The sequence below is a fragment of the Phaenicophaeus curvirostris genome, chromosome Z (genome assembly GCF_032191515.1).
Source record: "Phaenicophaeus curvirostris isolate KB17595 chromosome Z, BPBGC_Pcur_1.0, whole genome shotgun sequence".
Classification (NCBI taxonomy): domain Eukaryota; kingdom Metazoa; phylum Chordata; class Aves; order Cuculiformes; family Cuculidae; genus Phaenicophaeus; species Phaenicophaeus curvirostris.
Genome location: NC_091431.1, coordinates 23,927,319 through 23,942,678, shown reverse-complemented (window position 1 = coordinate 23,942,678; position 15,360 = coordinate 23,927,319). Strand labels below are relative to the sequence as shown.

Genomic DNA, 15,360 nt, shown 5'->3' with positions numbered 1-15,360 from the left:
CTGACAGACTCTAAACAAAAATATAAAAGTTTCTTCCCGAGTCAGTTTACATATCTGTTAAACACACTTTGGTGAGATAAAGCGAGTTAAACATTGACGTCTGAAGCCCTCCTTACTATTTTGCAGCTAAAGTACATAAAGATATTCATTCCTACATAAAGACAGTCATTCCTTCAAGCAGAGCTGTAATATCCTACCTATATAATTTTAAGTTTGTTGCTGCTACAATTCTAGAATTTATTAACAGGTTCTGCAGGCTAATAGCTGACTTGCAGAACTGTTTACAAAAAGTCTTAAGTTATTAATCACTAAGTTACCTCTTAGTTCTTAGGTGTCTGACAACATACTGCGTTAGGCCTACACAGCCTTCTCTAGTTTAGGATCCTCGTGTTCCAAGGTCTACGTTTTGCTGGGATTAGTAATCTTCAGTAGAAATGATGAGAAATAAAAATGGTGCTCCATGAAGGACTACTTGAAATAATTAATCTCTGCTTGTTTTGGTCATGTGCTCTTCCATATTCCTAGTCCCTCTTACATGTCCAATATGCAGACGTGCGTGTGTGTCCTTCTGTGGAAACTGCTCCATCGCCTCCGATATGCATGTGCACCCACACCCAGAGCCGCTCTCTTTATTCACCCGGACAAGACTTATGCGCACTGCTCCATCTGCCGGAATCACAGAATCCTCTGTCTCCTCAGGACATGAACGTGCACACAGGCCTAAGGAAGTTACCGGGCACTGGCATGGGCTGCCCAGGGAGGTGGTAGTTGCCATCCTTGGAGATGTTTAAAGTATGAGTAGATGAGGTGCTTGGGGTTATGATTTAGTAATGGACAGGTACTGTTGGGCTTGATAACCACAGAATCATAGAATGGTTTAAGTTAGACGAGACCTTACAGGTCACCTTAAAGACATGCCCCACTAGATCAGGCTGCCCAAGGCTCCATCCAATCTGGCCTTGAAAGCCTCCAGGCATGGGGCAGCCACAGCTTCCCTGGGCAACCGGTGCCAGTTACCATCACTCTCATAGGGAGGAATGTCCTCCTTACACCTAGTTTAAATCTGCCCCTCAGCGGTTTATAGCCATCCCCCTATGTCCTGTCACTACAAGCCCTTGCATAAAGTCCCTCCCCAGCTTTCTTGTAGCCCCTTCAGGTACTGGAAGGTCGCTATAAGGTCTCCCTGGAGCCTTCTCTTCCCCAGGCTGAACAACTCCAACTCTCTCAGCCCGTCTTTGTAGGGGAGGCGCTCCAGCCCTCTGATCATCTTTGTAGCCTCCTCTGGACCCGTTCCAACAGCTCCACGTCCTTCTTATGCTGAGGATTCCAGAACTGGACACAATATTCCAGATGAGGTCTCACAAGAGAGGAACAGAGGAGCAGAATCACCTCCCTTGCCCTGCTGACCATGATTTCACAGAATCACAGAATCACAGAATAACCAGGTTGGAAGAGACCCACCGGATCATTGAGTCCAACCGTTCCCATCAAACACTAAACCATATCCCTCAGCACCTCATCCACCCGTCCCTTAAACACCTCCAGGGAAGGTGACTCAACCACCTCCCTGGGCAGCCTGTTCCAGTGCCCAATGACCCTTTCTGTAAAGAATTTTTTCCTAACGTCTAGCCTAAACCTCCCCTGGCGGAGCTTGAGGCCATTCCCTCTTGTCCTGTCCCCTGTCACTTGGGAGAAGAGGCCAGCACCCTCCTCTCTACAACGTCCTTTCAGGTAGTTGTAGAGAGCAATGAGGTCACCCCTCAGCCTCCTCTTCTCCAGGCTAAACAACCCCAGCTCTCTCAGCCGCTTCTCATAAGGCCTGTTCTCCAGCCCTTTCACCAGCTTTGTTGCTCTTCTCTGGATTTCTTTGATGCAGCCCAGGGCACGGTTGGCGTTCTGCCCTACCAGCACACATTGCCGGCTCATGTCAAGATTCTCATGAGCGAGCACCCCCCAAGTCCTTATCCGCAGGGCATCTCAGTTACGTCACACCCGCACCGAAACCGCGGATTGCCCCGACCCGGGTAAAACACCTCGCACCGGGCCTTGCTGAAACCTCTGGAGGTTCACACCCTCCCTCCTCCCCAGCTCTGACGATCTCGATCCTCGCCCCCGGCCCCAGCACTCTATATAATTCCCACGCCTTTCCCGCACGCCCGTCCCCCCCCCCCAACCCTCGCGGCCTTCACCCCGCGTGCACGCGCAGCCCCCGCCCACCGAGGGGGGTTGTGCGGGGGGGGGGGGCGGGCGGCACCACTGCTGCCCCCGCCCGCGCACCCCTCACCCCCTTCTCCTCCCGCTCCACACCGCGCGCGCCCCCAGCCTCACCTCGCTCCGAGCCCGCAGGCGCCGCCGCGCTCCGCCCAGGCCGCGCAGCCGGCGCCACGCCCCCTCCCCCCGCGGCTCACGTGGGCCTGGGGGGCGAGGCCTTCAGAATGCAGAGCTCCGCGGAACACCCGAAAGCCCAGCGCTTCGGGGCTGCCTGCGGGAAACGCAGAGCGAGGAGAGTACCCCTGCAGCAAAGCACGGAAGAATCATAGCGCTACAGCATCACAGAATGGTTTGCGTTAGAAGGGGCCTTAGAAGATTACCCAGTTCCATCCTCTCTGCCATGGGCAGGGACACCTCCCACTAGATCAGGCTGCTCAAGGCCCCATCCAACCTGGCCTGGAACACCTCCAGGGATGGGGCAGCCGCAGCTTCCCTGGGCAACCTGGGCCAGTGCCTCACCAACCTCGGCACGAAGAATTTCCTCCTTATGTCTAGTCTAAATCTGCCCTTCTCCAGTTTATACCCATTCCCCTGTGTCCTGTCACTACAACCCTTTATGAATAGTCCCTCTCCCATCTTTCTTGTAGCCCCTTCAGATACTGGGAGGTCACTCTGAGGTCTCCCTGGTGCCTTCTCTTCTCCAGGCTGCACATACCCAACTCTCTCAGCCCGTCCTCATAGGGAAGGTGCTCCAGCTCTCAGATCATCTTCGTAGCACTCCTCTGGACCTGTTCCAACATCTCCATATCCCTCTTATGTTGAGGATTCCAGGACTGGACACAGTAGTCCAGATAAGGTCTCACAAGAGAAGAAAAGAGGGGCAGAATCACCTCCCTCGCCCTGCTGGCTTTGCTGCTTTTGATGCAGCCCAGGATGCAGTTGGCCTTCTGGGCTTCAAGCACACACTGCTGGCTCATGTCAAGCTTCTCATCAACCAGCAATTAACCAGAATACAGTTTCCTGAACTTGCAGGCTGTGAGGACCCATAGCCATCTCCACCTGCTTGTGGCTCAGGAAGAGTTTCCACGTGTGCCACAGATTGTGTGTCATAGATTTCAGTAACTTTGGTGTTTATTCAGCCAAGAATGCTTGTATTTCTTTAGGTCTTGTTGATTTCGTTGGCATGTGACACAACTAAGAAAGCTGTTAAACCAGCTGCCAAGTATTGCTGATCATCTCTGTGTTTAACTTGATTGTAAGAGAGAGATGTCTTTTTTTCTCACACTTTTTTTCCACTGTTTTGGGATCTCCTATTAATGAGAGTACTGTGAGGTGGAATCTGGTTCAATACCCTAGGCGCCATGTGTAACAACAGCAACCCATGTGTACACTGTATTTTCCTATGGAAGCACCTAAATAAAATGTTTTGGTGTCTTGCGTCAAACAATCCTGGTAAAATGAGATTTTTTTTCATGCATTTTTCTGCCTCTAGTGGATTTCATATTTGTGTGGCTGAAACTGGCGGACTAATGTGATAGGGCTATCCATCTGATCAAATCTGTGCCACATTCAGCTGTTTAGTACCTGTACTTGACAGTTTTTCAGTCCAAATTGTATATTTGTTCATCCATATAATATCTAAGGTGTCTCAAATCCCTTCTGCTTTTGCCCTCTACTAATCAGAAAAAAATAGCCTTAATAGTGACTCCTGTGTCTGACATACCTAAAGAAAATGGAATGGGAATGGTTACGTTCCTGTCCTTTACTAGAGGGAAACAAATGGACTTTTCTAGAAGTTACAAATTTTTGTTTTGAAAGGCTCTCTGGAACAACTACTACTGAAGTCTTAAACTAAAAGAAAGATCTTAAATAGGAATTGGAAAATGGAAATGAAATTTTAGAAGTAAAGTAAAAAACACTTGAAGAATTGCCGTTGGAAATTTAAAATTCTGAATTGACTGCTTCCCAAGAGAAATACTGTATCTTATGGTGAAGTTCAGAAAGCCCTCAGACAGCTGTGGGCCAATGAGTCATAGCTTCTCAAAGCCTCAGTGTTTTAAGAATATTGCAGCACACTCACCTCTCAAATTACTGGCTATCTTAACTGGAAATACTAACGAGAGACACTAATAGCAACTGGAAGGCTCTTTAGGTTCAGTTCATAGCCCGTGTAAGTTGTGTATGCTGTTCTCTGCATCACTACATTTTCTTTGTGCATACAGCTCATTCCTCAAAAAACCTGTGTGCATTCTGGAAAAGTCCTCATAAGTACATTTGAATTGTCTCCTGTAAATGTTTTCAGGTTACGGTAAGTTCACTTGTGTATCTACAGCTGGTTTCACTGAAGCAAAATTCTGAGGAAGAGCCTGAATCATATTTGAACAGAATTCAGAATTATACTTATGCAGCTAGAAGCAACTGCATTGAGTTAATTATTCTTACAACAGTATCAGTACATCTCTTGATGGTTGGGGTTTTTTTTCCAGAAATGTGCTAACGGTGTTTCAGCATCTTGCAGCATAAACTGCAGAAGGGGGAAAGTCTGTACTGCTTTTGGTTATTTCTCCCCCACAGACCTCACACATTACGTAAACCAGATGAAATTTATCTTGTGTTACTGAGTGAGCAACACCCCAAGTCTCTCCAGCAGAGAGACAGATGCTATCCAGGAAGATGGGATGGGAGGAGAAACCTCAGCCCATAATTTGCCCACTGCAGTTAGTCTTACCCTTTGCTGGTCAAAATCTGTAGTGATACCGTGAAGATGACCTGTCCTTGACAAACCCTGAGACAGCATTGGGGCTCAATAAAGGAGTAGGATCTCACTATTCAAATTAATTCATTGGCCCTCTCCTTAATAAAAATCCATGCAGAAATGGTAACAGACCTACAGGGATCAAAGGACGTTAATACACAAAAAATTAGGAAATGCTGGAGATGATGCTCTTCTTTCTAGAGAGATCATGCTGCTTGAGACTTGAACAGAAGAACTGAGATAATCTGGTTCAGTTTGCAGCTGGCTCAAAGATCATACTCTTTGGAAACCCATCCTGAAGGAGGTAAAAGATGCTGAACTGTGTGTGGTCTAACAAGGTATATATGGGTGCATGACTATGTCCAGGAAGTGGATACTGTGGACACACAGAGTCAGTAGCACTGTGATCAAATCAGTTGCTGACTGTAAGAAAGTGAAAACATAGGCTAAGATTTTCAAAAGCAGCTAGAAGAAGCTGTCCATGTAATTTCTTTCCTGTCCAGCCTCCAACACTGGAAAGTGATTTGAATTTTAAAGGTAAAGGTCATAGTGCTTTCAGAAGAGCAGGTCCTTCTTACACAGCCCAACCAATAACTTCTGAAGATTCTAGCACAGCAGTGCTCTCTACTGTGAATGTGCTCCTTTAAGAATACCCCTAATAGGAAAAGACCATATACTGCATGACATAGGAATATAAGCAGAAAGAGAATATAAGCAGATACACTATAGGGAACACATAACAAGTTATTACCTTACTGCATTTTCCTGTTTATTACTCCCAGTTAAAACTAGCAGGTTGAACTGTGCAGTTAGTAGTAAAGTAACACACAGCAGTGTGTTAGGTAGGCAATATCACACCATGGGGCTTGCAGCTTCCAGAGAAAGAGAGGAGATGGAGGATAAGATGATGACACATATACTATGCCAAGAGAAAGCTGAGGGTTTATTCTCTCCTCATCTCAATAATAGACCTCTCACATCTTTGTTCAGTGTCTTATGCTAACATGAAGAGGACTTGAATGTAGGCAAGATTGTTAGGCACAGAATTCTCAGCCAAGGCAGAGAGGAAACTATGTGAGAATTTATTCCCTGTCTCAGAAAGGATAACTGTCCAAAGAAAAGCAACGAAGCTGGTGATGGGAACTGCCTTGTGAGGAATGGCTGAGGGAACTGGAGTTGTTCAGTCTGGAGAAAAGGAGGCCGAGAGGAGACCTTATCACTTTCTACATCTACCTGAAAGGAGGTTGTAGAGAGGTGGGTGTTGGTCTGTTTTTGCAAGTAGCAAGTGATATGATGAAAGGAAATGACCTTAAGTTGTACCAGGGCAGGTTTAGACTGAATATTAGGAAATACCTCCTCACTGAAAGGGTTCTTGAGCACTGGAACAGGCTGCTCAGGGAAGCGTTTGAGTCACCAACCCTGGAGATACTTAAAAGATGTGTAGACATGGTGCTTAGGGTCATGGTTTAATGGACTTGGCAGTGTTAATGGTTGGACTTGATGATCTTAAGGATCTTTCCCAACCTAAATGATTCTATGATTTCATGTTAAACTCAATGCATCAAACCCCTAGGTAACAAGCAGAATTGTGAATCTCATTGACATGACTAGCAATTAGCTAAAAAATATCACAGCGTTTTCTTTAGACCTGCCAATGTTCTATAACAGATTAACAGCCTCTACTTTCTTATTGAAAAGGTGGAATACACTGATGCCAGGTGTATGACACTAGAACTGCATTTACCTATAAAATTTGAGTCACGTTTCCAGTAACTAGGTGGACTTCTATGATGTGATGAGGCATGGTATGAAAAACAAGCTGTTCTAGGGAATTCCTTTGTCAGAGGAGGTGGGGAGGTCAGGGCGACAGTATCCATCTGAAATCTATGCAAAGCAACTGGCAAGAGTAGTGGGAACTCTATAGGATTTTTTTCAGTTTGTTCAGTCTTTAAGATCTTATATGTCATTGTAATTTCAGCTGGAAAAAACCCACTCCACTTTTCTTTCCTGCACCCTCTCTATAAAAATAAAATACTGGAACTGACCCATTTTCTGCTGTCATCATGTGATTCACTCTGCATGTGTGATTGTTTAATTCTTCAAAAGGGTCTGGTTTTTTTAGTTGGATTAAAAGCTCTTAAGGTTATAATTTGTCTCTTTTTACTGAAGCTCCACTCCTGTCCAGTCTTTCTGGAATAAATATTCCTATTGGTGATTGCTGGCACACGTCAAACATCCCACTGAGAAATATGACACAGTTCAACATACCAAAGCTGGCTTCAAATCAGTTGGTCTTCAACAATGATGGCAGCCTAGGCTGGAGTGATGGAATTCTTCCTTTTATTGTGCTGATGCCTGTACTGTGCATCTAACACCTCTGATCAACATGGTAATGTTGATAACATGGTTTACTTAAAACAACTTGGGTTATGTCCAAACAGGAATGAATAGAGCAGCAGTACATAACTCAGAGTATTTGGACAAATGCCAGCAAGGAATTAGCTTGACTGGAACACCTATCAACACCAGGTAAGAACAGTGGGTTTGTTCTCCAAATGCCAGATCCCAGTTCCTACCTCAGCTACAGGTGGGAGAGTTATTTGTTTTACGCACTTAGTCAAGGAAATCATGCAGAATAAGCAGCCAGCTTATCTGGATGCAAATGGCTCTCATGTGAAAGACCAGAAAGCAAGTTCTGTTAATCTTTTTCAGTTCTGGTCACTTTGGCCTGTTATCACAATAACACAATTCTTTAAAGAGGCAAGTTTGCAAGACTGAGATTAAATCTCTACCCGGCTTTCAGTGGAAACTAAACTTACATAATTTCTGCTGAATCTGCATTATCACAATTATAAAGATGGAAGATACCAAAATTACCATGTACCAGTAATTCTGTGGTTCTAATCATGTGTTCTGCTCTGCACCACACAGACCTCCGCCCTCACTCCAGTCTTCCTTTCAGTGGATGGAAATAGACTAAAGGTGGACAGAGAGGAGCAGCTGTGCATGTGGGTCTGTGGAGGCTTGTAAGCTCCAACAAAGGTCCAAGAGCTGTGCTGCCTTGGAGCAGTAAGTCCAACAGGCCAGAAACTGGGAGCAAAGGAGGAGAGGAGACAGAAATTATCATCTAGTGATAATATACCTAATTTTTCCACTGAAAATTGATATACAGTGTTGGAAAAAAGAAGTTAAGTGGCTGAGAGTAAAGAGGAATATTGTAATTAACTCTGGTCTCTTATCACTATATAAATGCTTCCTGTGTTGCAAACAGGTCTGGAGGTTCCTTCTTGCTCTCCCTGTCCAACTAGTATCTCTTTTTTTTTACTTCTTTCTTATCCCTTCTAAGGCTCTGTGGCATCCTTCTAGCATACAGGTGTGTTTTCAATGTGACTCTCAACTGACAAATATTTGAAATATGTCTTCACTGGTAATTCCTTATTTCTAGTTTTAAAGGGTACAAATGCTACTACATAATTGCAAACAAAAATCTGTGAAGAAAAGATCTAATGTCAGGACTAAAAATAATAATAGTAAACATGTATTTACATTTTGTGTGTAGTTTATGGACTTCTACTTTGGCTATTAACTGCACTAAGACAGAAAATGTGAATAAAGAAGAAAACATGAGTATAAAGATGGTTACAGTACAAAGCATATAGACAATTTAGGCTTTCAAAGACAGGTGAAGAAATTTTGAATGATAAAGAATATGAAATGGGCAAAGAAGTGTAGCTGTGGCTGTTCACTACACAAAGGGTAAATCCTGTCTTGGAAGCTTGTAACACACTAGGTATGATTAGATGAGTTATTCAAATGTCTTCTTTGATCATGACTTTTACAGCAATTTTGAATCCTCAATTATTACACGGCTATTATAATTTCCTGAAACAATTTAAGAATTTTCATTTGAATAAGCCTGCAGAGATGCAATGGAAGCTCAAATGCCAGTCAAGAGTGCAGTGTTTTCTGCAACAGGCATTACACAGAAGTACATCTTTGTTTTTAATTCTGGGTCAAGATCAAAATGTCTTCATTTTTTGTTTGGAGTATCTATAGCCCTTATTTTCATTACCTGCAAACTCCAAAGAGGATTGTTTTGGGTTTTTTTTCAAAACAAGAAGCATAAGTCAAGGAAAGGTAAAAACAAGTACACCATTTTAAGAGGTACTGTTTCTGAAGAGTCCATACAAAACCTTTAACCAACAAACTTTCTGTAAATGTTCTTTACTTGGACAGGAAGCAGGGATCTTGTAGATGATGAAGAGCAAATGTTTGGAGTTTAGGATGGCATTTAGAAAAGAACAAAACCCTCACATGTTAAATGGCCATTTACTTCTTTCCGTCCTTCTTTTGATACTTACCTGGGGAAAGTGTCATTTGAAGAGCATCAGAGTCAGCTGCTATTCTGACTTAACTTTCAGTATAGTCTGATTTGCTCAGCTGGATTTGCTAGGTGTGTTCTTTTATTAAAGCTTTAATTTATCATTAGATGTTTTAACAAAAGAGGGTCCAGAATCATGAAGAAATTAAAGCAACAGCTAAAATATTCCCTGATTTTGCAAGAAGGGCAACTTTCCCAACAGACACACTAACTTCAGCACACATGTCCATAGGTTATGCCAAATCCCCCCAAGAAGTTCATACGCTATTGAGAGTAGCAGTCTATTTTCCCCATGATCTCTATGAGTCAGGATGTAGGAGGTTACTCAAAACCATTTGGTTACAGATCATTTTCTAACTGGCCTGGCTTCTGAAGAATTATTTCTTAGAAACTCAGCCTGAATGTCCTTGCCATTTGGCTAGGCAAACTCCATGTTGTGAGAGGCTTTCCTTCTTACTTTTCCTGACCTTTCTGAAACCACCTTGTGTATCTCTAAAGGCTTTCATGAAATACTGATGTTGTGTAGCATGCTCTTATGCCTTCTTGTCTTCTTGTCTTCTTATGACAAGTTCTATAACCCATCTTAATCTTTTGCAATGCAAGAATCTTTTACAATGTAAAAAAAGCATCCAATTTGAATAGGATTTTCAAAATGGCATTTTGTATTTTCAAAGCTCAGTACTTAGTGGGAGAATCACTATGATTGGCTTCTACCACATGAAATCATGCTGGCTTATGGAAAAGATTACAGAGATCCTTGACCCTGCTAAGGTCTCAGTTGTACCTAAAAATCCCCTTTCCCTGAGCAGCTCAGTGTTGACAGGAATCTCCTTTCCTTAATTATGTCCCCGAGCATGTGATGCCAACCTTCTCATGAGCTGAAGTTCTCCAGGCTGCAGGTAGGCTTCGTAAGTTTGATATACCAAAGGAGCAATTCAGAAGAGGTGAGAAATCTTCTAATAGATGAGTGCTCCCAAGTCAAAAAGTTCATTTAGTTTTTGTGTACTAACATTCTAACTTAAAGCCTTGGGAGCCACGCAAATGTTCCATCCATTAGTGCCCTTGATTTCCTAAACATGAATAGGGAGCTTTGTTAATTTTCACTTCTATCCCTAAGCTGCTTTACTCTTTAGCATCTGACGTACAGATACAGTGCTGTCACATTGGGACTTAGAGCACCATAGGGAAAAATTGCCACAGGAGGCGAAAAAAATCTTGTCAATTAATTTCTTACTTAAAAATAAGGAAAATGGACATGTTTCCAGTGCTTGTTGAAAATCCATTTCTTTAAAGTCTAAATCTGGCTCCTAGATGGAAGCCTTCATTGGAGAATATCCAAGGTTTCCATTGTTCCTCAACCTCTCCAGATCTCTGGGAGGCCTGGAGCCAAATCTGAAGTCAAAGCTGTCCGGGAGGCAAGAGGAAAGGAAGGATGTGTAAAGAAACACTTCAGAGAAAAAGGCATTTCCAGCTGACACAGTAGAACATTCAGATGCAAATGAAACAGGCCTTCTTTGCGTAATAGACACACATTTTTTTTTTTTTTTATTTTGGCAGACATCACCTCCAATGCCTTTTTCCACACCCTGCCTCCATACAGAAAGCCGTATTCCCTGGTAGCATAAAACAGCAGATAGGCAGCCACAAAACCTGCTCTACACACAGCAAAGTGAACAGCCTGGGGCAACAGCATCAGCAGTACTACTCCCTGCAGACGGAGTGCGGGCCAAGGGGCAAGGAATCAGGACCACCCCAGAAGGCTTGGCTGGCTCTTTGGCCCTCTACCCAATGCCACTTTCTCAACCTTTCTGGACTCGCTGTCCCTACTGCATGCCTGTCCTCTGCCTGTCCCTCAATGTTGCTTTCACATAACTTCTTAGCTGAATGCCTTCTGAGAAGACCTGCGTAAAAATTACCCCACAGGTCTCAAGCCCCTTCAGTACCCTGTTGGCATTCATCTCTTCTCACACCTCCTGTCCATTTTCTGCTTGGATATGAATCCTTTAAGGGTCCATGCCTTTCCTTCTACTGTGCCTGTGCAGCACCTGGCATGCTGGGGCCATATGCCATTGGCACTGGTACATCAAAAAAACCCATAACCCATCTCATTAATCACAGAATCATAGAATAGTTTGGGTTGGAAGGGACCTCAAAGATCATCTAGTTCCAACCCCTCCTAACATGGGCAGGGACATCCCACTAGATCAGGCTGCCCAAGGCCCCATCCAACCTGCCCTTGGACACCTCCAAGAATGGGGCACCCACAGCTTCCCCGGGCAACCTGTGCCAGCGCCTCACCACTCTCATTATGAAGAAATTCTTCCTTATGTCTAGTCTCAATCTGCCCCTCTGCAGTTTATACGCATTACCCCATGTCCTGTCACAACATACCCTTGGAAAAAGTCTCTCCCCAGCTTTCTTGTAGCCCCTTCAGGTACTGGAAAGTGGCTATAAGGTCTGCTCGGAGCCTTCTCTTCTCCAGCCTGAACACGCTCATCTCTCTCAGCCTGTCCTCGTATGGGAGGCGCTCCAGCCCTCTGATCATCTTCACAGCCCTCCTCTGGACCCGTTCCAACAGCTCCATATCCTTCTTATGCTGAGGATTCCAGAACTGGACACAATACAATAATAATCCTAAAACTCTGCCATGATCACTGTTCAGGTAGTACCACAACACGAGTGAGTCCAAGCCTCATCTCTTATCTCCCAAAGAATAGGTAAGGATGTCACAATCATAAAGTCATAGAATCACAGAATCATACAATCACAGAATCATACAATCACAGAACAAGAGAATCACAGACCCATACAATCATAGAATCATACAATCACACTATCATAGAGTCACAGACTCATGAAATCACACAATCACAGAATTGTACAATTGTAGAATAACAGACTCATACAATCACAGAATCACATAATCATAGACTCATACAATCACAGAACCATGGACTCATACAATCATGGAATCACAGAATGGTTTGGTTTGGAAGGGACCTTAAAGAGCATCCAGTTCCAATCCCCCCGCCGTGGGCAGGGACAATGACAAGGAGCAGAGCACTAGCTTTGGGAAGGTCACCACCTTCCCGTAGCTCGCTATGGAATTCACAGCGAAACGAGAGAGAACGGGCACAACCGGGCAACCATTTAGCACCGCTCTCCGGAGAACTAATCGCGCCCCCGGCACCTCGGCCGGCACGGCCGCAAAGCCCAGACGCCGGACGGACACTCGGAGCTACCGAGCCGCGTCCCTCGCCGGCCCCGGAGCCGCCACCTGCCGCGACATCCTCGCCGGGGGCTGCTCGGGCATCGCCCCGCCGGGGTCTCCGCCGACCAGGCGCGGCTCCCCGGTGTCCTCCCTCCCCGGGCGGCGCTCTCGGAGCCCAGGGACGCCTCAGACTTACGTGGGGTCCGCGGGGGAGCCGCTCCCGGCAGGGCGGCGCGTTGGAGCCCATGCCCGCCCGGCGCTCGCAGCCGCCTCTGCCGCCGCCGCCAGGCCCGGCCCGCCCCGCGCCGCCGGCCGCCGCTCCGCCCGCCCCCGCGGAGCCGCCCCCAGCACCGAGCCGGGGCACCGGGGCGGTGTCTGCCCGGGGGAGCGGGTTGCTGTGCTCGAGGGAAGCTGGGGAGTCAGGGGGCGTCCCTCCCCCAAGGGAAGTCCCTCCCGGTCTGCCTCTGTGCCCCAGGGAGCCGCGTCCCCGCAGCCGCCGAGAGGTGCAGGCGCGAGAACAGCAGGAACCTGACGCTGCCCCACGGGAAGGAGCTTGGGAATAGCGGACAGCGCCTGCATCGAACGAGCGAGTTTCCCAAGGACAGACTTGTGCCAGGGGAGGTCCAGACTGGACAGTGGGAAAAATCTCTTCACGGGAAGGCACTGGCAGAGGCTGCCCAGGGAGTGGTTGTGTCCCCATCCCTGGAGGTGTTTAGAAGATGTGGAAACAAATTGCTTAGGGATATGGTTTAGCAGTGGATAGGTACGGTTGGGCTTGAAGATCTCAAAGGTCTTTTCCAACCTAGTGATTCTATGATTCCATGACAGCAGCAGCCAGAACTTTTCAGTCTGACTCCAGCTTCTAACCTGCCTTCACACACCATTCCAAGGCTGTCTCTCACTGTGGCTTATTTGCAGCTCTGTCTCTGACACCTATTGGGTCCCAAGTCCTGCACAGCTCAGTGTTGAGTCCAGTCCTGTTCAACATCTTTATCAATGATGTGGATGAGGGCATTGAGTGTACCCTGGGCAAGTTCACAGACAACACGAAGCTAGGAGGAAATGTCCACCTGCTTGAGGGTGTGGAGGCTCTTCAAAGGGATATGAACAGGCTGGACCAATTGGATGAGGCCAACGGGATAAGGTTTAACAAGGCCAAATGCCGGGTCCTGCACTTGGGGCACAACAACCCTGTGCAGTGCTACAGACTAGGGGAAGACTGGCTAGAAAGCTGCCTGGCAGAGAAGTACCTGGGGGTGCTGGTTGACAGTGACTGAACATGAGCCAGCAGTGTGCCCGGGTGGCCCAGAAGGCCAATGGCATCTTGGCTTGTATCAGAAACGGCGTGACCAGCAGGTCCAGGGAGATGATTCTGCCCCTGTACTTAAAAGGTGTTTAAAAGAAGGATAGATCACAGAATCACAGAGTCACTAGGTTGATAAAGAACTCTAGGATCATTGAGTCCAACCATTCCTATCAACCACTAAACCATGTCCCTGAGCACCTCATCCACCCGTCTTCTAAACACCTCCAGGGAAGGTGACTCAACCACCTCCCTGGGCAGCCTGTTCCAGTGCCCAATGACCCTTTCTGTGAAAAACTTTTTTCTGATGTCAAGCCTGAACCTCCCCTGGTGGAGCTTGAGGCCATTCCCCCTTGTCCTGTCCCTTGTCACTTGGGAGAAGAGGCCAGGTCCCTCCACTCTACACCCTCCTTTCCAGTAGTTGTAGAGAGCAATGAGGTCTCCCCTCAGCCTCCTCTTCTCCAGACTAAACAACCCCAGCTCTCTCAGCCGTTCCTCATAAGGCCTGTTCTCCAGCCCCCTCACCAGCTTTGTTGCTCTTCTCTGGACTCGCTCCAGAGCCTCAACATCCTTCTTGTGGGGAGGGGCCCAGAACTGAACACAGTGTTCAAGGTGTTGTCTCACCATGAGATGAGATGAGATGAGATGAGATGAGATGAGATGAGATGAGATGAGATGAGATGAGATGAGATGAGGCAAGGCACTTAAGGATTTTGTTTAATGACAGATAGGTATGGTTGGACTCGATGATCTCATAGGTCTTTTCCAACCTGGTGATTCTATGGTTCTATAGTTCTATGTTTGCCGTGTCCCAAGGGAACCCTGCAGCTGCCTTTCTCACTCAGGTCCTGCAGCAGCAGTAGGCACTTATGTGAACCCCTGACTTTCAGGGTCATATTGGGCTACTTGCCATTCTTTCCTAACTGTGTTATGATTTCTGGTATTTGGGCCTTAGTGTTTGTAAAGAAATCACTTGTCTCCAGCCATTCTTTCTTCTTTTCTTCCCCTGCTTGTTTTTTCCTGAAACACATGTTCAACCTAATGCATAAATGTATAGCAGAAGCACTGCAGTAAGCAGGTGAGTGTACAGCACCTGTAGGTTTTACCGGTTAGCTCTTCCTCTGTGATCAGATTTATGCCTATCCACAAACAATTCAACGGTACTGCCCGTAACTATTTCTGACAATTTTTTTTTTTAACTTGGGATAAATGTGCTGATATCTGTTTGAATTCATCCCTTTGTAGCCATGGCAGTTTATAATTTTTTGCTTTCTGTTAGTACAGAGTGTTCCTAGTTGCTCGTTCTACCCTACTATATGTCTACAAGGCAAGCTGCTAAATCAAGTATTAGAAGAAAAGGAAGAACAATAAAGCAACAAGAAAAGACTTCAAAAGAGTGGGCATTTGTAGAATCATAGAACAAGGTAGCACACTGTTAATTTGCTGTATAATATATGTTACCATTTCCCCCCCCTGTTTTCTGCATACTTTCATATCTG

The 15,360-nt window shown here is 45.9% G+C and overlaps 1 protein-coding gene across 1 annotated transcript in view; it reads right to left on the bottom strand.

Annotated features, from left to right (window-relative positions):
* The window catches only part of GNE (glucosamine (UDP-N-acetyl)-2-epimerase/N-acetylmannosamine kinase), a 31,878-nt gene extending 19,016 nt beyond the window's left edge, over positions 1-12,862 (bottom strand). The window contains exon 1 of the mRNA XM_069879976.1: positions 12,755-12,862. Within this exon, the coding sequence (XP_069736077.1) occupies positions 12,755-12,805 (51 nt within the window). The 5' untranslated portion in view covers positions 12,806-12,862. The remainder of the gene's footprint in view (positions 1-12,754) is intronic.
* Between the last annotated feature and the right edge of the window lie 2,498 nt (positions 12,863-15,360).